At 38.3% G+C, this 19,992-nt stretch overlaps 2 protein-coding genes across 7 annotated transcripts in view; one reads left to right on the top strand and one right to left on the bottom strand.

Annotated features, from left to right (window-relative positions):
- Nucleotides 1–5,485: 5,485 nt before the first annotated feature.
- On the bottom strand, nucleotides 5,486–11,426 carry CXCL9 (C-X-C motif chemokine ligand 9). The gene is made up of 4 exons (XM_016156001.2): nucleotides 11,296–11,426; nucleotides 10,094–10,220; nucleotides 8,642–8,726; nucleotides 5,486–7,537 (listed from the first exon to the last, which is right to left on the bottom strand). Exons 1-4 carry the CDS (start codon nucleotides 11,357–11,359, stop codon nucleotides 7,433–7,435), a joined length of 381 nt encoding a protein of 126 aa, XP_016011487.2. The 5' UTR covers nucleotides 11,360–11,426; the 3' UTR covers nucleotides 5,486–7,432.
- A 5,155-nt stretch (nucleotides 11,427–16,581) lies between these two features.
- Nucleotides 16,582–19,992, top strand: part of ART3 (ADP-ribosyltransferase 3 (inactive)) — a 91,926-nt gene continuing 88,515 nt past the window's right edge. The window contains exons 1-2 of one of the 6 annotated variants that reach the window (XM_016156037.2): nucleotides 16,582–16,689; nucleotides 17,783–17,829. In XM_016156037.2, coding sequence (XP_016011523.2) covers nucleotides 17,827–17,829 — 3 coding nt within the window. In that variant the 5' untranslated portion in view covers nucleotides 16,582–16,689; nucleotides 17,783–17,826. The remainder of the gene's footprint in view (nucleotides 16,690–17,782; nucleotides 17,830–19,992) is intronic. The other 5 variants (XM_016156036.2, XM_016156033.2, XM_016156035.2 and 2 more) reach the window with 5 other exon arrangements.

Here is a 19,992-nt window from a genome sequence, read left to right as displayed (position 1 = left end):
GAAATAGACTTCTCATATTTTGGCAGTCCTAAACTAGTCCCTCATGACAGTTTATTTTAAAATATAAACATGTTTAAAAGAGTATAGGGAACATCATTATAAAAGGTGGCCAAGTTAAGCCATCAGGTATCCAGTAAGGAAAAAAAGAAACTATGTTATACTGGACAGAACATGAAAGGAGATAGTGTTTTGGGAGAAATCTTAGAGATCATAGTCTTTCATGCTTCAGTTCGCACTTTAGGAAACTGCTCCTCAGAGAGGTCATGAGACTTGTCAAAACTACTCAGCCAGTGAGTGGTAGGACCAGAAATATATCCCTGTCTCTTGATTGCCAGGCTTTTGGTTATACAACCATCTGTAAGGTTTCTCCCAGTGTTAATAGTCTGTATTTGGGGCTGTAAAAGATAATAATAAAGATAAAAGCCACTAATACTTGCCGCTCAAAAAAAAAAAAAAAAGTACGTCATATATAACCTGTGTCATTTGGGTTCTTTGTGAAGAAGGCCCTGAGACAGAATCAGATGTGCAAGAGATTTTTTTTGGAGGTAACCTTTATGAAAATAAAAGTGGGAGGAAGCAAAATTGGGTAGAGACTCCCTCAGACTGTGATGGAGGTCTGAGAAGGTCTTAATCAACATAAGGGGACGCTCCTGACTAAAGCTTGTCCATTATAAGAGTCTTATATGGGACAGAAGTGATCAGACTCTAGTATTCCTCCTACACTCCGTAATTGGCTGGATACTGCTCACTAAGAACCTGGTCTCAGCTTTAAACCTAGAATGAGTCCAGTGTGGCAGTTAGAGGGTGTCAGCTAACTGCCTTCCTTGCCGCTAAACAACAAGTTGAAGGGGTGATCTGAGCAGCACACCTTCGCAGCTGCCACAGTGTGGCCTCAAAGTTCTCCTGTTGTGGAGTTACCTTCACTATCTAAATAAAGTGACTTGTGCCCCTATTCCACCAATAAGGAGAAACTTTTCCAAAACTTTTCTCAGTATTTCCAGAGAGTCTCAGGAAGGCTTACATTTAAAACTGAATGTTCCACGGCAGTGTTTTAAAGCTGGTCATCCCACCACAGGACATTTCTCACTGGTCTTCTTTGCCTTTACTCTAGCCTGTGGTCATTTTTATAGTCCCCCTCCCATCTTCCTCCACTGCTTTCATCTTTTTGCTGTTCCAGGATCCCCCACCTGCCCCCTAATTGCCAGAGATAATTCCTGTTTCCTAATTATTCAGAGAAATTTAGCTCACTGTTGTTTTAACTTCCATTCCACAAAAACTCCTAGCCAGTCTGGCCCTAATTAAAAGCTCTAAACAAGAGACATCTGCCTTTAGGTAAATTCTGCTTTTAATATTGTAGAAGTGATTGCTGGCATTTCTCTTTTTCAGTAACCACAATTTTCCTTTCTGTTATATGGTTTACTCTGATAGGTCTCCTCTCACATTTATAGATTTTGACATTTAGTTCCTCCTTCTGGAGGAAGTTCGGGTTGTCTATACCCATGTTTAGGGAAAGCTGATGGTAGGTGGCTGGACCTATTTGGTCCTACGCTCTGCGCAGAGGGCAGAAGCCAAAGCTTCATTCCTTGGAAATGGAAGTACCAGCAATGTTCTCTCTCTCTCTCTCTCTCTCTCTCTCTCTCTCTCTCTCTCTCTCTCTCCACACACACACACACACACACACACACGCGCGCGTGCACACACACACACATTTTATGAAGTCATCTCGAATCATATTTAATAGATGAAACATCTTTATTTGTATAGCAGACTTTTAAAGAAAGCGAATGTATAATTTGACATCATTCCCTCTAATCTTTTATCAAATTTTCTCAATTCATAAACTTATTTAGAGGCTTCGATTTGATTGCTCCTTTGTGATATATTTACTTCCTTAAGATGTAGGGTCAAAACTCTCCTTCAAACTTTAGATGAACTTGCTGTCAAAATGCCTCAAGTGTTCTCATGACCAGGAGTTAACTTCTTATCAGTAAGGAAAGTTGCCTTTCTTTTCTTTTCTCAATCCCATCCTCAATCTAGACAAGCCCTCCCCACTGCAGAAAAAAAAAGAAAATGACAATACTCTAAAGCACATGTGATTTCATTCTCTCTCTTTATATTCCTTTCTAATTAGAAAATGACTTTCCATTTTTTCCAGGAGGGATAAAAAAAAAAAAAAAAAAAACCTTTCTTTTAATTAACTGACTGAGAGATCACTGGCCTTTAAATTCAAAAGTACAGTTTACAGATTAAACGTTTTTACTGATTTCTTTACCAATTGCTCTAATATGTAAACTTTGGATGCAAACTGCTTTCTAGTGTAGCAAAATAATTTAAATTTTTGATCGGAGACTATTTCTTAATAATTAAAGTCACTTCATGATGGGGTAGTTGCAGGCGAAGGATTTCAGTGGGCCCGGGAGCATTCTGGGATGGAGTCGTGGAACAGCAAGACTTGAGTCATGTACAGGTGAGAGTCAGATAGATTGGGGGCAGGACAGCTGTTGAGGGGAGCAGATGAATAAAAAAGCATGAGCAAAGCTGAGGGCAGGGTGAGCATGATAAATTTAGATGATTGTGGTAAGAGTAGTTTAGATTGATTTGGAAAAGGCCGGGGGAAAAAATTGGGATGAAACATATATCAATCAACTAAAAAACACATATTAAGTGCTCCTATATGCCAGATACTGCTCCAGGCACATGAATGCAGTGGTAAGGAGGACAAAGATTTCTGTAGTCAAGAAACTTATATTTATGTTTGTGGTGTTGTGGAGGATAGAAAATAACTATGTAAATATTTTTAAAAGCTATTCAGATTGGGATGAAGTTTGATTGATTTATGCGATTGTGATAAAAGAGACTGAAACAGACTATAGCCAACAGATTTTTTTTTAATTGTGTGCCCTTTTAATTAAATTAGAAGAAGCATCCCTTTGCAGGTATTTTTATTCTTTTGTTAGTTTACATTTGCATCATTAGTATCACCTTCTGTATGAATATTTTAGTAGGACTCTTTTAAAGCCACTTGCTCATTTTGTGAAGGTTGGTTTAGTTAACACACTATTTTATAATCCTCACAATCCTGGTTCTAGTTTAGAACTAGCCAAAGAGGACTGTGCTCACATTAGCGGTAATCCATTGTTGTAATGTGAAGAAAGTGACTGACTGAATGAGGGCACTCATCCATTCCTCCCAGTTGTGGAATTCTCATTTTTTTCTGCAGGAAATCAGCATATAATAGACCACCACCAGACAAATGTATTGACAGAGGATGCCAGTACCAATTGCTGGATTCAAACCTATAGTAAATCTTTAGTTTTTTATTTGTTAAAATGTTATATATTACATATATCATGTTCAAATATATGTTTTAATACAAATTAAATATGTTACAAATATTCTCATTTCATCCACCCCTCCACCCCATAGGGTGCTCACACCTCACTTTGGAAAGCACTACCATAAAGAGGGTCTGGGGAGGGGATGGCTATTTCACTAAGGGTAGTAAGGGAAGGAGACTGTGAAATGACATTTAAGCTAAAAATCAATTGATGAGGTGGGAACAGCCATGCAAAGAAGAGTGTTTCAGGTACAGGTGTCTTGGGGAAGCAGAGCCACTCTGAATATCATGGGACACAATGATTCACAGCAGGGATCAGATCTTATACAGATGAGGGAGGGGCTCAAGGAGTGGAAGTCCAGGAGGATAGTCAAGGGGTTGGAAAGAGATTCACTGACCAATCCATCAGAAGCACTGGTACGGTTGGACAAATAAGAGCTCATGAGAAAACCCAAGAAGCCAAAGCTGTCCAGCTGCCAGGTAGGGATTGCTAGGGACCTGCGGGAAGTTGCTGCTTCTGTGTAACTACCCCGCTGCGGGTCCACTTCCAAGTATCTGGTAGAAGGCCTGGGACCATTGTTAGTCATGAGGCCAACAGTCATGAAGATGAGCTGAACACAGAAGAGAGCGAGGGTAGGCTGGGATCCATTGATACCACTGTGTCTGTCATTATATCTAGCCAGGTGTAATGTCCACTCCTTCACTTCTGTTTTATAAATCTTGCACGAGTACCTCTTTGGCTAACTAATCTACAGTCATACAGAAAAGGGGATTTAGGAGAACAGAGCTCTCAGCTTAACCAAGTGGATATGTTACAACAGGGAATAGCATATGTAAGGGTCCTGAGAAGGAAATCAACTTGCTGTGCTTGCGAGGCAGAAAGGAAATGAGGCTGAGGCTCAATAAATCTGGGGGAAGATGGAAAGAGCATGGTCAGAGAAGGAGACGGAGCTTAACTTATACAGGGCTTGGCGGGCTGTGGTATGGTTGACTTAATTCTGAATTTCAGGATTTTAAGCAAGGTGGTGATATTCTGTGAGTTTTGCTTTAAAAAGATCATTCTGGCTGTCACGAATGGTAAGGAAGCAAGAGAAACGTCGAGAAAAGGAGACAACAGGGAAAAGGGAGGATATCGATGTAGTCTAGGGAAGAGACAACAATGACCTGGGCTTTGAGTATAAAAATATAGATACAAAGAACTGGTCAGTCGGGTTTTTGCTCTTGTTTCTTCAGCATAGCTTTTAAGTTCCGGAAACATCCCTCTGTGTATATGAGATGATGAGATGTGGAATATCCTCTATTGTGAGAAAGGTGTGGCAGAGGAAAATGGTCAGAGAAGTGGGGGACTGACACTGAGCACTTTCTGTGCACAAGATCTGCGCTGGGCCCGTTCCACACAAAAATCCCGAATGAAGAAACTGGTACACAGGGAGGGAAAATAGTGTGCTCGAACCAAAGTCACACAGCTAACAGGTGGTGGGCTTCCGATCTTAACCTGGGTATCTCAGCATCCTGAATCTTAGCTCTTGCCACAGCATTCTACTGTCTTTCAGGTAAAGGGCCTTGTGAGTAGTCATAGCCACAATCAGCAGCTGCTACCTGCCCAAACATCAAGTGTACATCAAATGAACGGGGCTAGTATTTTCTGTCCACTTTTGACCTTCTTAGAGGCTCCACACTGCATAATACCTCCAGCCCAAATTTCCTGGAGTCTTAAATAACTTACCCTATACTTAGATCACTATCATAACTACTTAATATTTTATAATATTTAAACATATATACTTTTAGCATATGGAAATGAGTTAGAATATTTTTGGTTTCCTTGGTGTATAACTCATTGGAATAGTATTGCCCTGCAGGAATATGAAATAAATTTTCTTCCACATAACTCTTATAAGTGAGTGTTGTTGTATGGTGTTATTGTCATATTTTCCATAGAGGTTTTTGGTGTTTGTTTTTTTTTTTTTTCTGTCCACAGAGAGCTCTTTAAAGGGCTCTCATTCTTTATCTCAATTACACCTTATCTGAAATAAAAGCAAATGAATAAAGACACATGAGAATTACTGTTAAACATGGCAATAGTTGAGGTATATGTTTAAGACATTTAAAAAAAATCAAGATTTGTTCTGATTAATAATTCGTTTATTGACACCGCTGTCTTTTAACAAAGAAAATATTTCAGAGTACAAGGTATATATGCTAATACTGCTTTGAACTTAATTATTTGTTTAGAGAGAATACATATATGTATATATCATAGCTAGCTACTTAATCAAAACATATGGTTTCTGGTTATTAGTTACACACTGTCCACTTCACCTGGGTCACAGACTTTCAAATTAGGAAACATTGGATTTTTTCAGAGAAAGTACATGCAAGAAGCTACAGAGCTTCATGATTAGATAAGATGCTGTTTGAGTGGGATCACCAGTGGGCAGCATTGAAAAATCATATGCAGTGTAAGGAGTGACAGACTTTTGGAAAACAGGTGTATGTTTAAATTCTGGCCAAAGACATCCTCTCCTATACAATTCACTGAGCCTCCCCTTTAAGAGTTCTTAAGCCTTTCAGAGGTTAAGTGGGCACCAGCTGTGCCTTCACTAACAGGACTTGCTATTTCCTCTAGCTCTTGATATCTTAATACCTTCTTTCTTCATGAGATCCGGTGAGGTAATTGATAATTACAATACTTTACAAACTCTGAAAAAAAGTTTAACTGACAATGACATTCATATTTACCTAAATGAGTTTTCAGAAGGATCCTCGAGGGTTTTCTGTTAGATTATAGAAAACTGAGGTCTACCAGAAATGACGTTAAAGAAAGTTTTGTATAAGGTGAGAGGGCAGGTTCATCATTAAAGCTCCTTCTCATTGAAAGATTCTATGATTCTAGGTCTCCTGTATATGACAGGCCAAGTTAACGTCCTGTCATAATAAGACTGTTGCATCACCCCAGATCCCAGTAGGGACAATGGCCTGAATATAATGAGTAAAAGAGGTTACCAAGGTTCACTCAGTATGGAGTAGCCAATAAATAGCCAGCTCTTGCTCAGAGGAGATGGTCTGGTTGCCCTCCTACCTGTAACAACTGCAATTAAGAAACTATTCAAAGCCTATTTCCTCAGTATATTAGGCACAATGGCAAATTCAGCTCCTCAAGGAACTGATAATCTTGTTAGAGACATAAAATAAACTCACACACACACAAAATAATTAGAAAACAAGTGCTCACCTGTGAGGTACAGAGCACAAGTGGAATAGGAGTTTTAAGATTATTCAAGTGTCCAGAAGATTTTAAGAGGCAGTATTGAACTGAGCCTTGGCGACTGGATCAAGTGAGGATGCGTGGGGAGAAGAAGGCATTCCTGTGAGGTGCTGGGGAAAGAGTGAAAAAAGAGTAGACCCAGGTGAATGAGAACGTGACCTGTGTGGTAGAGGCAGCAGGCATTGAATTGTGGTAGAACAGTGAGGAACTGGCTTAACTGAAGCAAAGGGAAACAAGAAGAAATAAGGTGGTCAGTATGCACCGGCAAGATGGAGTCGCATAGCCTTGAAAGCCAGATAGAAGGTTCTGGAAGCTAAGTGCTAGTGTCCTCCGCAGTGGTCTCCAGAAAAACCAGCATGGATCTCTCAGATACATTGTATGTGAGGCCTATAGGCTGATTCAACTACAGATGCTGATAGCCATGACAATTTGGTGAAGTCCGGCTCCATCCCAAACTGCTTGGCTTCAGCATGCTGACAAGCTGAGGCTTGCTGACATGTGCCTCAGAATAATCTCTGGAAACTGCAGTTTGTGATCTGGGAAGACAGCTGTTCTCTTAGGCAGCTGTTGTGTGTGGGATGTGGTTGCCTGGGCATTTGTCCACCTGTGGGAGTTACTAAGATCCTGCTCTTAAGCATGATGAATTTCAGCTGGTTGGAGGTGGAAGAACAAAGACAAGCTATAGCCTCTAACATTTTAATTTTAAAAGCAACTTTCTAGCTTTAATCACAATGATGTTTTAAATTTTTATTTAGACCAACAGGCTTTTCAGTATAATTAAAAAAGAAACTTTTTAACACAAAATGATTTGTTGGTAAAGTGATTGCTTATGTAGTCTTCTTTGGATGAGGACGTTGAGATCTTTTAACTTTTAGAACTTTCCTGCTTTTTTGATGTTTTTTCCCTTTCTTTTGCTTTTTCTCTTGCTTGATCTATAAGGAGAAGAGGTGGGGAACAAGGCAATGTTTATCTTATCATTTTCCTTCCTTATATTATACTTGGACTCTCCAAACTGTAGTCCTTGTTTATTCTCAAAACCAGTTTAAAGTCGCTTCACTCTCAGAGGGTCCCCTTTTGATTCTTTGTACTTCACTCTCTTTGAGGAGGAGGCAAGGGCCTTTTAACTCATCTCTTTTGCCCATTCTCCTGGTTTATTACTACCTTCACTCCAACCTTGCTTACAACCCACCTGTCCCAACTGCAATCTTTTAAGGCTGGTACTAATATCATCCACTTTTTACATATGGAGAGATTCAGGCTTGGAAAGGGTGACTTGCCCAAAGTTGCAAAGCTGTTATATGGCAGAACCACCAGTCTGTCAGACTCCAGGGACCAAGCTCTCAACTACATATTCTGCGGCTCCCTGCAAACATAAATCCTTAGCATGTCATACAGGATTCTTCCCACTTTGTCCTGGTCTACTTTTGAACTCAGTCTTTTCAGTCCCTCCACACAAACTTCAGACACATGAGTCGAGGCTCCTTGAACACAGCAAGCTCTCTCATGATTCTACTTTTCATGCTGTCCTTACTCTCCATGTGAACCACTTATCTTTCGAGATCCAAATCAAATGCCGCCTGATATGAAGCCTTTCTTAACACTTTCTTCCCGCCCCTTCCCTCCAGCAAAGTTAATTACTCCTTCTACAATCTTTAAGATTCTTATACTTACTTTTACTATATATTTATCACATTGTACTATATAATTAATCGTTAGCATATTTTCTACAGCAGGAAGGTACTATATCTTATTACCTTTCTGTCATAGTCAATACGTATCTATTGTGTTGAATAAGAAAGATAAGCTCCCTACCCTCATGGAACCCACATTCTAGTCGGGGGGTGGGGGGGAATACACAACTGATACTCTACGCAGGAATACAATTATACCTCCAGGTGATGACATTATTCTAGGAACGAAATAGGAGCACAATAATACGAATGAAAAATTTACCCTACATAAGAACTACATAGATTCTTTGCCTTCCAAAGTTAATTTCTAAGAGAAAGAAATTTTTGTTTCTTCTTTTCACCAACCTGTTTCTCCCACTTTTTAATCAATTCTTTCACTTTGGTCGAATCTGGGTTTAGGCATATTTGATCCCCATTCTTCATTGTAGCACTGCCAAGGAAACAGCAACAAGTTTTTTTTTTTTTACTTTTAATAATTTAAATTCTTCATCTTATCCCCAGTATGCAATTCCCCAATTAGAATGTATTTGTCCCCACTATAAGCATCTGAAACTTCCAGTCTTTATCCTGTCTTTTCATTTTCTAAGTGAGCGAAGGAGTTTAGATAAATTTCTAGGATAGCACATAACCATTAGTTAAAAATTTCCAACAGGTATACACAATGGGAGAAGCTTATATCTAAAGATGAAATTGGTTTTGTTTTGCTAGAAATAACTATTTATGTTTAACTGAAGAAGCAAAAGAGAAAAGTTGTTAATAAACCTACTTTTTTGCAGAAACAATGATGATTAGCATCAATTTTGCTAAATTTTCTAATGGAACTACTTAAAGCATAATAAAATGTTATCCTAAGATAAAATTAACAGACTAGTTGAAACTTTTAAATTACTTACAGGAATACTTCAAAAATGACTCTCCAGGAATACTTCAAAAATTTTTTCTTTAATTTTTCTGTGTAACCGAGAATAAGAGTAGCCATTCTACATATTACCCTTGATTTCAGTTTTGAAAGACTGAAGATATACACATCCTTAAACCCAGCAATTCTAATCTCTAGGAGGGTATCATTAATAAGGAAGAATTAAAGCCATAGTACTTCCATAACAGTTTGACTTCAATAGCAAAAAAATGGAAATAATGTATGTTTAAACATTGGTTATATAGATTATGGAATAATTGGTCATATGATGAATATAATTTGGCCATTGAAAATGACATTATTAGAAAAATATGATTTATTACAGAAGATTTACTGACACGAGGAAATATTCATGATATAGTGTTAATGAAAAAACAGTTTACAAAATAATATATAACATGATTTTATTTTTATGTATATATATTATATTTATAAATATATGTATATATGTTTTGTGTCTATATATGTACATACAAAGCAAACAAGAGAGATCTAGAAGACAATATATCAAGAAGTTAGCAGTATTTGTCACTGGAAGGTAGAATTATAAAAAATTTTATTCTTTTGGGTTATATGCATTAAATATTTTCTACAATGAACATGTATTACTTCGATAATATATCAACCTTGGTTCCCAATCTCTGCCAGAAATTCTTTCTTTCTTTCTTTCTTTCTTTCTTTCTTTCTTTCTTTCTTTCTTTCTTTCTTTCTTTCTTTCTTTCTTTCTTTTGAAAAGAAAGAAGTAGACCAGATTTATAGAGAAGCAACAATCTGAATTTTAAATGTTTATATGGGCAAGTGTTCCGAGAGTAATAGTTGCATTAAATTTAATGTTTCTGCCAATATGACACATGCATGTTAGATAAGATTTTACTTACATGATTTCAGTTTTCTCGCAAGAAAGACTTGGGGCAAATTGTTTAAGGTCCTGTAAGGATTTTAAGTGGATCATTACTTCTTTGGTGTTGATGCAGGAACAGCGTCCATTCCTCAATATTGGGGCTCCTAAGGGAAAGAGAATGGGTAGCACATACCAGTTTAAGGCAATGTCTCAATTTAGATGACCCATCAAAATGATACACTTAACTTAGTCATGGTTATTATTATCATTTACTGAGTGTCTGTTAATCATTACCACAAACTTCTAAAGTAGGTATCATCTCCATTTTATAGATAAAGGAGCTAAAGTTCAGAGAAGTTAAGTAAAGAACAAAGCCATTCATCTTCTAGGGAGCAGGTGCAGGGTTTGAGACCAAAGGCATTGCTCTTAGCTACCATATCCTACAACCTTAGGAAAAGAGATTTTCATATTATTGAATAAATGCCTATCATAGGTAGACACACACAAATAACTAATTCATGTGTGCTATGTGGACTGCAGTTTCCTAAGCAATTCCCAAAGCCATTTATTATCTGACTTTAGTAGACTGAAGTTCATGTTGGTTGAGACAGAAAGCTCTACTCGTGATAATCAATTACCATCACCATCCTCATCCTCCCCACTGGCTTGCTTTTCAATAGTGCTTTAAAATTTAAGAAACTCTTTAAAATACACTGTCTTCATTCTTTAATTCTTTCATGCATTCGACCTATAGTTACTTAGTGCTTATTATATGCCCTACATCGTCTGGTAGGTAGAAAATGTATAACTGTACAACCCTCATTTTATAGCTGAGGAAGTCCAGAAAAGTCCACAAATTTGCTCAAAGTAACAAAGGTAGTTAGTAAACAGATTAGGGACAGTTTCTCTGATTATTGGATCTTTAATTGGTTAACCACAGACATATTTATCAAGAAACAATATCAGCATGACAAATATAACTCAGCAGACAGAGTCTTTTATCTCATTATCATCCATTTCCACACAAGATGCCAGGAATTCACACACCAAGACTAAGAAGATTTATTTTGACTTGGCAGGTGTAAGATAATCTACCACATCACTGAGAAGCTTTTATAAGTGACACGTGTCACTTTCTGATGCATATAACACAATCACATTTATTGGGCAAATCATAATGCTTTTGTAGCAATTCATATCGCTGACTTTACTAACCTAATATAACTCAGAACTCCTTACCTTGAACTCCCATCAGAGTCAGGAAGATGATACCCAAAAGGAGAGAAACGTTATATTTCTTCATAGTGATAGAATGGAGTTCTATTAGTAACTCCTTTATTGGATTTCAAAGCTGAGAAATTCTTTAGGAAACATGCTTGTGGGAATCATATTTATTTAGGAAATCCATTGCCCATAAACTCTGATTGGCTAGTATTCTTAACTTATTTAACTAAACTGGCCACAAACTTAATTGTGCTGGGGGAAACCCTACTCTCAGATCCAAGGGAATTTCTGCATGCTTCATTTCTATTTCACATAAATGGCCAGTTTATAGTAAGGGATGTGAAACCAGTATCACTGGCAGTCTTTAGCATACTCACAGCTACTCACCTGGGTTCATTATAAGTTATATAATGGCTATAATAATATCATACAACAAGGTTTGGAGATGGGGTTTCATGATGAGGAATATTAAAGTCCAGTTAAGTAATATATTTTTCAAATTTCCTTATCATTCATAAAATAAACAGCTAGTTTATCTTTTCTTAATCAATTGTAAATTAGAAACTATCTTAATTTTCTCTGGGACCAGGTCACTTTCTCTGTGGTAAGCTCATTTTTTTTAATGCCATTTCTGCTACAGTTTTTTTTTTATGGTTAGATTAGTTAGAATAAAGGATCAGTTGAAAGTAGACAAATGGGACTACATGAAACTTAAAAACTTCTATGTATCAAAGAAAACAATCAACAGAATGAGAACAATCAACCTATGGAGTGAGAGGAAATAATTGCAAATCATATCTCTGATAAGGAGTTAATATCCAGAATATATAAGGAACTTCTACAACACAACAACAACAAAAAACAAATAAGCCAATTAAAAAATGGACAAAGACTTGAATAGACATTTCCCTAAAGAAGATATAGATGGCCAATAAGCACATGAAAAGCTGCTCAACATCACTAATTATTAGGGAAAGGCAAATCAAAACTTCAATAAGATACACCTCAAACTCAACAGGATGCCACTATCAAAAAACAGAAAATAATGAGTGTTGGCAAGGATGTGAAGAAGTTGAAATTTTTGTGCACTATTGGTGGGAATATACATGTTGCAATCATTATGGAAAAGAATATGGAGGCTTCACAAAATATTAATAATAGAATGACCATATATGATCCAGCAATCCTACTTCTGGGAATATATCCAAAATAATTCAAAAAAGAATCTTAAAGAGATATGTGTATATTCATGTTTATGGCAGCATTATTCACAATAGTCTTATTCACGAAGATGAAGTGGCCCAAATGTCCATTGACAGATAAATGAATTTTTAAAATGTGGTATATGTGAAATATTATGCAGCCTTAAAAAAGAAGAAAATCTTGTCCCGTGCCACAGCATGGCTGAACTTTGAAATATTATGCAAAGCGAAGTAAGTCAGTTGCAAAAGGACAAATATCTGAAGTATCTAAAATCAAATCTTAGAAACAGAAAGTATAAAGGTAGTTGTCAAGGGCTTGGGGAAAGTGTGAGACAAAATTAGTCTTCAGTGGATATAGAGTTTCAGTGCTGCAAGATGAACACGTTCTACTAGAGATCTGTTGTACGACAATGTGAATATACTTAACACCACTGAACTGTACACTTAGAAATGGTCAAGATGGTAAATTTGATGTTATGTGTTGTTTACCACAATAACAAAGTAAAAAAGAGTACGAAATCAGTTGTATACAAAGGAAACCCATACTAATAATGGCTAATTAAGATAGAAGTGTATTTCTCCCTGACAGAGGCAGGTGGATTAAAATGTGTATGGTAGTTCTACTCCATGAGGTCCAGTCTCCTTCTACCTTGTTGCTTTACTATCATCTCTAGGTTGCTGCCCTCATGCACATGGCCCAAGGGGGCTTGCCACCATGTGTGCTTTCCAATTACAGGATGGTGGGAAGGCAGAAAAGGGTAGTCCCTCATTTTAAGACCCATGCTGGAAGTTGCACCCATCACTTTCCATCACTTCTCATGAGCCAGAACTTCTTCACATGGCCACACCTAGCTGCAAGGTCAATTAAGAAATATGACCTTTATTCTGGTTGATCCACTAAAACTTGGAGGTTTCATTACTGTAGAACAATGTTTCTCAACCTTTTTCGTCATTGCCTCTCCTAAGATAGCTTAAATTTAAATTAACTGAAATCTAAATTAAATTAAATTTCTCTCTAAAGAAAAAAATTAAATACAGTCATGTACTGCATAATGATACCTCGGTCAATGACAGACCGCATGTACGATGGCGTCCCATAAGATTATAATGAACCTGAAAAATTCCTATAGCCTGGTAATGTTGTAGCCATTGTGATGTCATAGTGTAAAGGTTGCAAAAATAAACAAGGCTGTGGTTGAGATGACAGAGAACTTTAATCTGGGTGTGGGTGCGAATGACATTGAGGAGCTCACAGAGGTGTTTCCTGAGGAACTGATTAATGAAGAGTTGTTGGGACTCGCATGGGAATGCATTCCCGAAGAAGCAAAAGAAGAAGGAATTGCTGGAGAAGAAAAAGAAGACACATCAAGGAAGAAGGGTTTAGCAGAAGCTTTTGCAGAACTCAGCAAGCTCCTTAAAATGTCTGAAAACATAAATTTCAACACCAAAAGGTTTTCATTAATAATGAAAAAGGAAAGGGTGTCTAAGCTGCTGCTCCAACTTAATCAGTAACCAAGGGAATATAGTAAATTCCTAACCAAGACCTTCCAAAGGGCTAGCCACGTATACTTTCCAACAATTCCAATTAAAAAGATAAATGATTATAGAAGGCAAAGCCTGTTCTTTCTATATCCCAATAAAAATGAGGCATGCTCCTTCCCATGGCTCCCAACTTCAGGTGCTTGATGAACCTATTTTACCTGCATATTCTCTTCACCTCATGTAAAACTGTTAATCCTTGATCATATGTAATTAAAATTGCTGATGCATAACTATATTTTTCTTTGTCTTCCTGCCTACATGAGCATCCCCTCCCTTTCCTAAAATTGGAGCACTGTTTTAAGACTTCTTGGAACTCTGCTCTCAGGCATGTCCTCAGATGGGCCCAAATAAAAAACTTTTCTTAAATCTACAAAGGTTCAAGTCTTATTTTTGTTGACAAGAGGAATGTTCATGGTGCATTATCTGCTTATGAGCAAATCCATGATGAAAAAAAGAAACAAACCAAGCAAGCCACCATGGGCATATTTCTGAAAAGAGTGACACCTCCTCAAGAAGAGCCCCTGGCAGGTCCTTCCAGCAAAAGACAATGTGTATGTTTGTGTCTTAGTTTCTAACAGAAAATTATTTTAAGTAAAAAATATTTTAATAGAAAAAAAGCTTATAGAATCAGGATATAAAGAAAGAAAACATTTTTGTACATCTGTACAATGTATTTGTGTTTTAAACTGTTATCATGAGTTGAAATGTTAAAAAAAATTAAAAGATTTATAAAGTAAAAAAGTTACAGTAAGTTAAGGTTAATTTATTATTGAAGAAATTTTTTAATGAATTTAGTGTAGCCTAAGTGTACAGTGTTTATAAAGTCTACGATAATGAACAGTAATGTCATAGGCCTTCACATTCGCTCACTTTCACTCAACCGAATCACCCAGAACAACTTCTAGTCCTGTAAGCTCTACTCATGGTAAGTGTCCCACACACAGGTGTACCATTTTTATCTTTTATATTGTATTTTTTTCTGTACCTTTACTATGTTTAGATACACACATACCATTGTGTTACAACTCCCTACAGTATTTAGTACAGTAACATGTTGTACAGGTTTGTAGCCTAGGAACAATAGGCTATACCATATACAGACATCTTTTTATTGTGCTTTGCTTTACTGTGCTTCATAGATGTTGCTTTTTTTTTTTTTTTTTTTTTAACAGACTAAAGGGAAGACCCTCACCATCAAAAAGATTATGACTCATTTGATACTTCTCTATCGCCAGTGGTCTGAAACCAAACTCACAATATCTCTGAGGTAGCCCAGGTACATTGTTGGCTATACCATCCAGCACACTTGTGTAAGTGCAGTTTACGACCTTTGCACGACAAAATCACCTAATAACACATTTCTCAGAATGGATCCCAGTCATTAAGTGATGTGCGCATATATTAAGAAATGATATTGTTGGGTAGGGTTGAATATTTGTGTGCCACTAATCATTGTAATATCTAAGATTTTGGGGGGGGTCCCCTCTAAGAACCAATTTGTGTCCCCTTGAGGGCAACATCCCCCCTCCCCAAAATTTAGAATGCATGCTGTAGAGTAAGAAGTGGGGGGATGGATATTAGCATTTTCTGTTACATGGCACACATTTTTGGACTGGTTTCTAGGTGGATTATTAACACTTAAATACATTACAGAATTTTTTTTGAAAAAACTTGTGGTGATACAGCTTAGTCATTTGGTTATACTTTATTCTGGTAATGACTGTGACCATGCGTAGGGTAAAGGTGGGTTTAGGTCTAGCTTTGCTACTTGATGGCTGTGCAAAATATTTAACTTTTGTAACCTGTTCCCTCAGCTGAGAAAACTATTACTGACCTCGCGGGTTGTTCAAATAAATGGCAACAGTGCATTATCAACTGCAAGTCATCAGGGAACTAGTAACTATTCTTCCTAAAAAAGAAAAGAAGACAGAAACTTCTTAGGATAAAAACTAAGGCACGGTCTCCCCTCGCCCACCTTTCTAGCCTCTTCTTGCATACTTCTGCTCTATTACCCTTTCTTTTCTCAGGTGCTCAAAAGGTCAATGATCCCTCCCATCATACTGTTTTTGCTTTTGCTGTTTCCCTGCCTGGAATGCTGTGCCTGCTCAGTCTCCCTATCCTGGTGCCTGGTAATCTTACCCACAGCTATCCAGGCTGGCGTTTCCCCGAGGCGGTCTTCCCTGATGCCTAGACTTGGTCAGGTCCCCCACCATCTGCTCTCATGGCACCCTGCACCTATCGGTCCCTATGGAAGGCAATGTTGTTTATCGGCGGTCTTAAGGTTAACAACTCTTTCTGTCATGAGAACAAGGAAAGCGTGTGAGGGTCCACGCCTGAGCACAGCGCTGAGCACAGAGCCTGGCTCACATTGGTGCTCAGTAGATACACGTACAGGAAAGAGAGAAGGAGCCAGTGAACCAAGGCCTTCAGCCTGGCATTGCACTGCGCCTGCGAAGTGCTGCCTGGCTCCGCAAGGGGTCAGAAAGTGGGTCAGAGCAGGAGACCTCCCAGAGGGCTGAGGCGCGCGCATTGCGCATGCCCAGCCAGCTGGCTTCCAGAACCTTCCGTGGGGAAGGGACAGCCAGGGCTCTTGCACCTCGCGCCGCTCGCGGTCGTCGGCTAGTGTCCCTAATCCCTTCTGGAGAAGCACGTCGTCGTGGGAAAGGTAGTGGTTGTGCCCCTGGGCATCTCGCCTCTCTGTCCCTGCCCTACCCACAGTCTCCTGGCATGGGGTGGCCTTGCTTCTGTGGGGGAAATCGGGAGTGAGGCCCATTTTGCAGCTTCCACACCAGGCTTGGGTTGAGGCCCAGAGGAACGATGGCCTTAGAAAGGCCTGGTTGTTGGGGTGGGGCCGCTAGGCAAGGTTTAGGGGTGACCTTCGGCTGTGGGCTGCAGCGTCTGGGACAAGCAAAAGGAGGTGGTTAGGAGGAGTAAGTTGGGCGTCACTCGAGGCCCAATCTTCTGCAGAAGGGGCCGACTTTCTGGGGTGACAAGCAGGATGGGAGGGCACCCGTGAGGCCCAGCCGAGTGGCGGAGATGGCCCCTCGTCATGCTTGTCTGCGCAGGTTCGGTCTGGAGAAGTCAAGGCTGGGGCCGCTGCCCTCCGCTCCGGCCTGTTCCGTTTTCTGTTTCCCAGGCCTCCTATTAGAAGTTGTTTTGAAAGCCTTGAGAGAAAACACGTTTAGGACTGGGCAGAAGGACAGAGAAAATCCCACTGAATTGGCGTTTATGGCTAGACAGGGCGTTTAGGAGAAACAAGCCCGATGAGAAGATTTTGCAGGCATTTCTCATTGTCCTGGGAAAGGAGCCAAGGACGATTAACGCTGTCGATTGCCAAATTGCCTTTGCACAGAGTCTTAACCTCTTTACCTCGCAAAATTCCAGTTCCTGTCCCAGAGGAACCAATGCTGATGTAACCTCAAAAGCCTTGAGAGCACGATTCTTTTTTTGCATGTGCTCCCCCGCCTCCGCCTTCCGCTTTTTTGGTTATGGAGCCAGTGTAGTCTGATTAGTTATGTACACAGCGTGACTCACTGTGTCACAGTGAAAATAAGAGCCTTCCTTTTTATTTGTAAAAGAAGAAGTTTCTCTCATAGTGAAACCCCCCCAGGCCTGTTTCAATTTCTTACAGTGTGGACTTCCCCTCCTCTCAGCAGCTATTGTTAGTACTGAAGGATACTGATTAGAAAAGGGTTTGTTTCTTGAAAGTCTCAGAAACACCTGCTTAGTCTTTTGATTTTTTCCCCCCTTTTTTTTAGCTGTCCATGCAGGGAGTCGTTCCTTTCTTCCAAACTATTATCGTATGGTAAGCTGACTGCAAGCAAATCATAGTTGTGGGGAGGTTTTATGTCCCATCTGCATATTAAGTAACAAAGTGAAAAGAACAGTTCTTCCTTTATTGATCTTAATATCTGGCCTCCTGGTTTATACATACATACATACATACATACATACATACATACATACATACAAATGCATGTACATACACACATATATACACATACATATATACATATATAGCTTAAAGACTGGATTAGATCTGTGAATCAATTATGCTGAAAGAGAATGTCAGGACATCATTTAGAGGATAGCTGTGGCTAAATACTGGCAGTAACAACATTTTTGCTCTGTCTTTTGGCAAGTCAGCTTATAATTTGATGACATGTAACCAGTATCATTACGAAGCTGCTGCCTAACTTGAAGAAAAATTATCCTGAAAAGGGAGAAAATACTTTTATTTAAAACATCCATATTTACTTAAAGGGATTTACTTTAGAATTGTAATTAAGTAACTTTACAAGAAAAAAAAATCCATGTTCTTGAAACCATTTACTGTTTATCGTTCACTTATTTTATTAAATTTTTATTATTATGATTCTAGACTCTGAGGATGCAAATATGAACAATAATCTCTGCCCCCACAGTTTGATAGGGGAAAGCTGCATGTAAATTAGCAATTACTGTAGAAGTGGTAAGATAAAGGATTGTACACAGTTATTGAAGGGACAGAGAAGGCCACAACTCTGGCTCATGGGCTCAAACCCAGCTGTTTGAATTAGGTATAGAAAATGGAGCTGGTTGGAATTTGGTACTAGAAGAAGGTGTGTGGGAGGTGTTCTGAATAGTAGGCATGAGAAAGTATGCCAGATTTCAGAAACTGCGAGAACTTTGGCAAGGGAAAATAGCGTGATAATGGAGGAATGATGAGAAGTGAGGCTAGAAATGTCGGAGGAACCAGATGATGAAGGGCCTTGTAAATCTCTGTGGTGATAAGACATTGAAGGATTTTCACCAAGGGAATAACACGAGATTTACAAACACATAGACATGCACATATCTACATCTGACCTTTGTCACTAAACAGTATCTTTTATTTTATATAAACATTTCCTTGTATATATATATAGTTCGTATATTTTAAAAGTTTTTTTTTTCATATTCGTGGTCTGTTTATTTGTGAGCTGGGCATTGGAGTTTTTTCTATCATTTCAGTAATACAGCAAATGCTTTAATTTTTTCAAACATTTTACTTTCTTGGGATATTTTCTTTCTTTTGAAGTATAGAGACAAAGGTTAAAAACATTTTTTAATATTTCTGTAACATTTCGACAGATTACTTACCAGAAAGATTAGACTGATTTTGTAATGCCCCCATCAGTATGCAGATGTAGTAGTTTTCTAATCCTCTTGTTGTGTTTACTTTTGTTCATTTAATATGTAAAACTTGGTACCTGAGATCAGTGTTTATTTCAGTTTCTTATCCACATTTTAGTTTATGTTGGCTTGATGTCTGCAGTTTCTACCTTTTCAAGATCACTTGCCAAGTGGAGTCTAGTATTGACTTTATAAATGTATGTCAATTCTTTACATATTTTGAATAGGTATCTTCAGTCCATTTTCAGTTTAAATATCTGCTTTTTCTGTTTTCTTGCTTTAATTTTCCTACATAATATCATATTGAAGGATAACATGTATTAGATTCTGAATTGCATCTCCCCTAAATTCATACGTTGAAGTTCTAACTTCCAGTACCTCCAGAATGTGACTGTTTTTAGAAATAGGATCTTTAAAGCGGTAATTAAGTTAAAATGAGGTCATTAGGGTGGGCTCTAATCTATTGAGTCCTTATAAAAAGAGATGAGGACACAGACATATATACAGAAGACAATATGAAGATGGCCATCAGCAAGCTAAGAAGAGAGGTCTCGGTAGAAACTCACCCTGCCAGCCCCTTGATCTTGGGTGTCTAGTCTCTCGAATTGTGAGATAGTATATTTCTGTTGCTAAAGGCACCCAATCTGTGGTATTTTGTTGACAGCCATAACTAATTAATACAACTTATATACAGGGAAAAATACATATGTATATAGAAAAGTACACCAGTATGGCTCAGTGAATTTTCACCAAGCGTCAGTAGCACAGTAATACCCTTCCCTTCTTCCTCAAAAGTAACTTGTGTCATGGAAGA

Source organism: Rousettus aegyptiacus, unplaced genomic scaffold (assembly GCF_014176215.1).
Source record: "Rousettus aegyptiacus isolate mRouAeg1 unplaced genomic scaffold, mRouAeg1.p scaffold_m13_p_10, whole genome shotgun sequence".
Classification (NCBI taxonomy): Eukaryota; Metazoa; Chordata; class Mammalia; order Chiroptera; family Pteropodidae; genus Rousettus; species Rousettus aegyptiacus.
Note: the sequence above shows the minus strand (reverse complement) of the source record. Positions and strands in the feature narration are given on the sequence as shown.

Excerpts from the sequence above, each read along its gene's own strand:
- CXCL9 (XM_016156001.2), bottom strand. The coding sequence starts at position 11,359 with ATGAAGAAATATAACGTTTCTCTCCTTTTGGGTATCATCTTCCTGACT. Across the intron at positions 10,221-11,295 it reads GACTCTGATGGGAGTTCAAG|GAGCCCCAATATTGAGGAAT; the intron begins GTAAGGAGTTCT and ends TCTTTCCCTTAG. Across the intron at positions 8,727-10,093 it reads TGCGAGAAAACTGAAATCAT|TGCTACAATGAAGAATGGGG; the intron begins GTAAGTAAAATC and ends TTTCCTTGGCAG.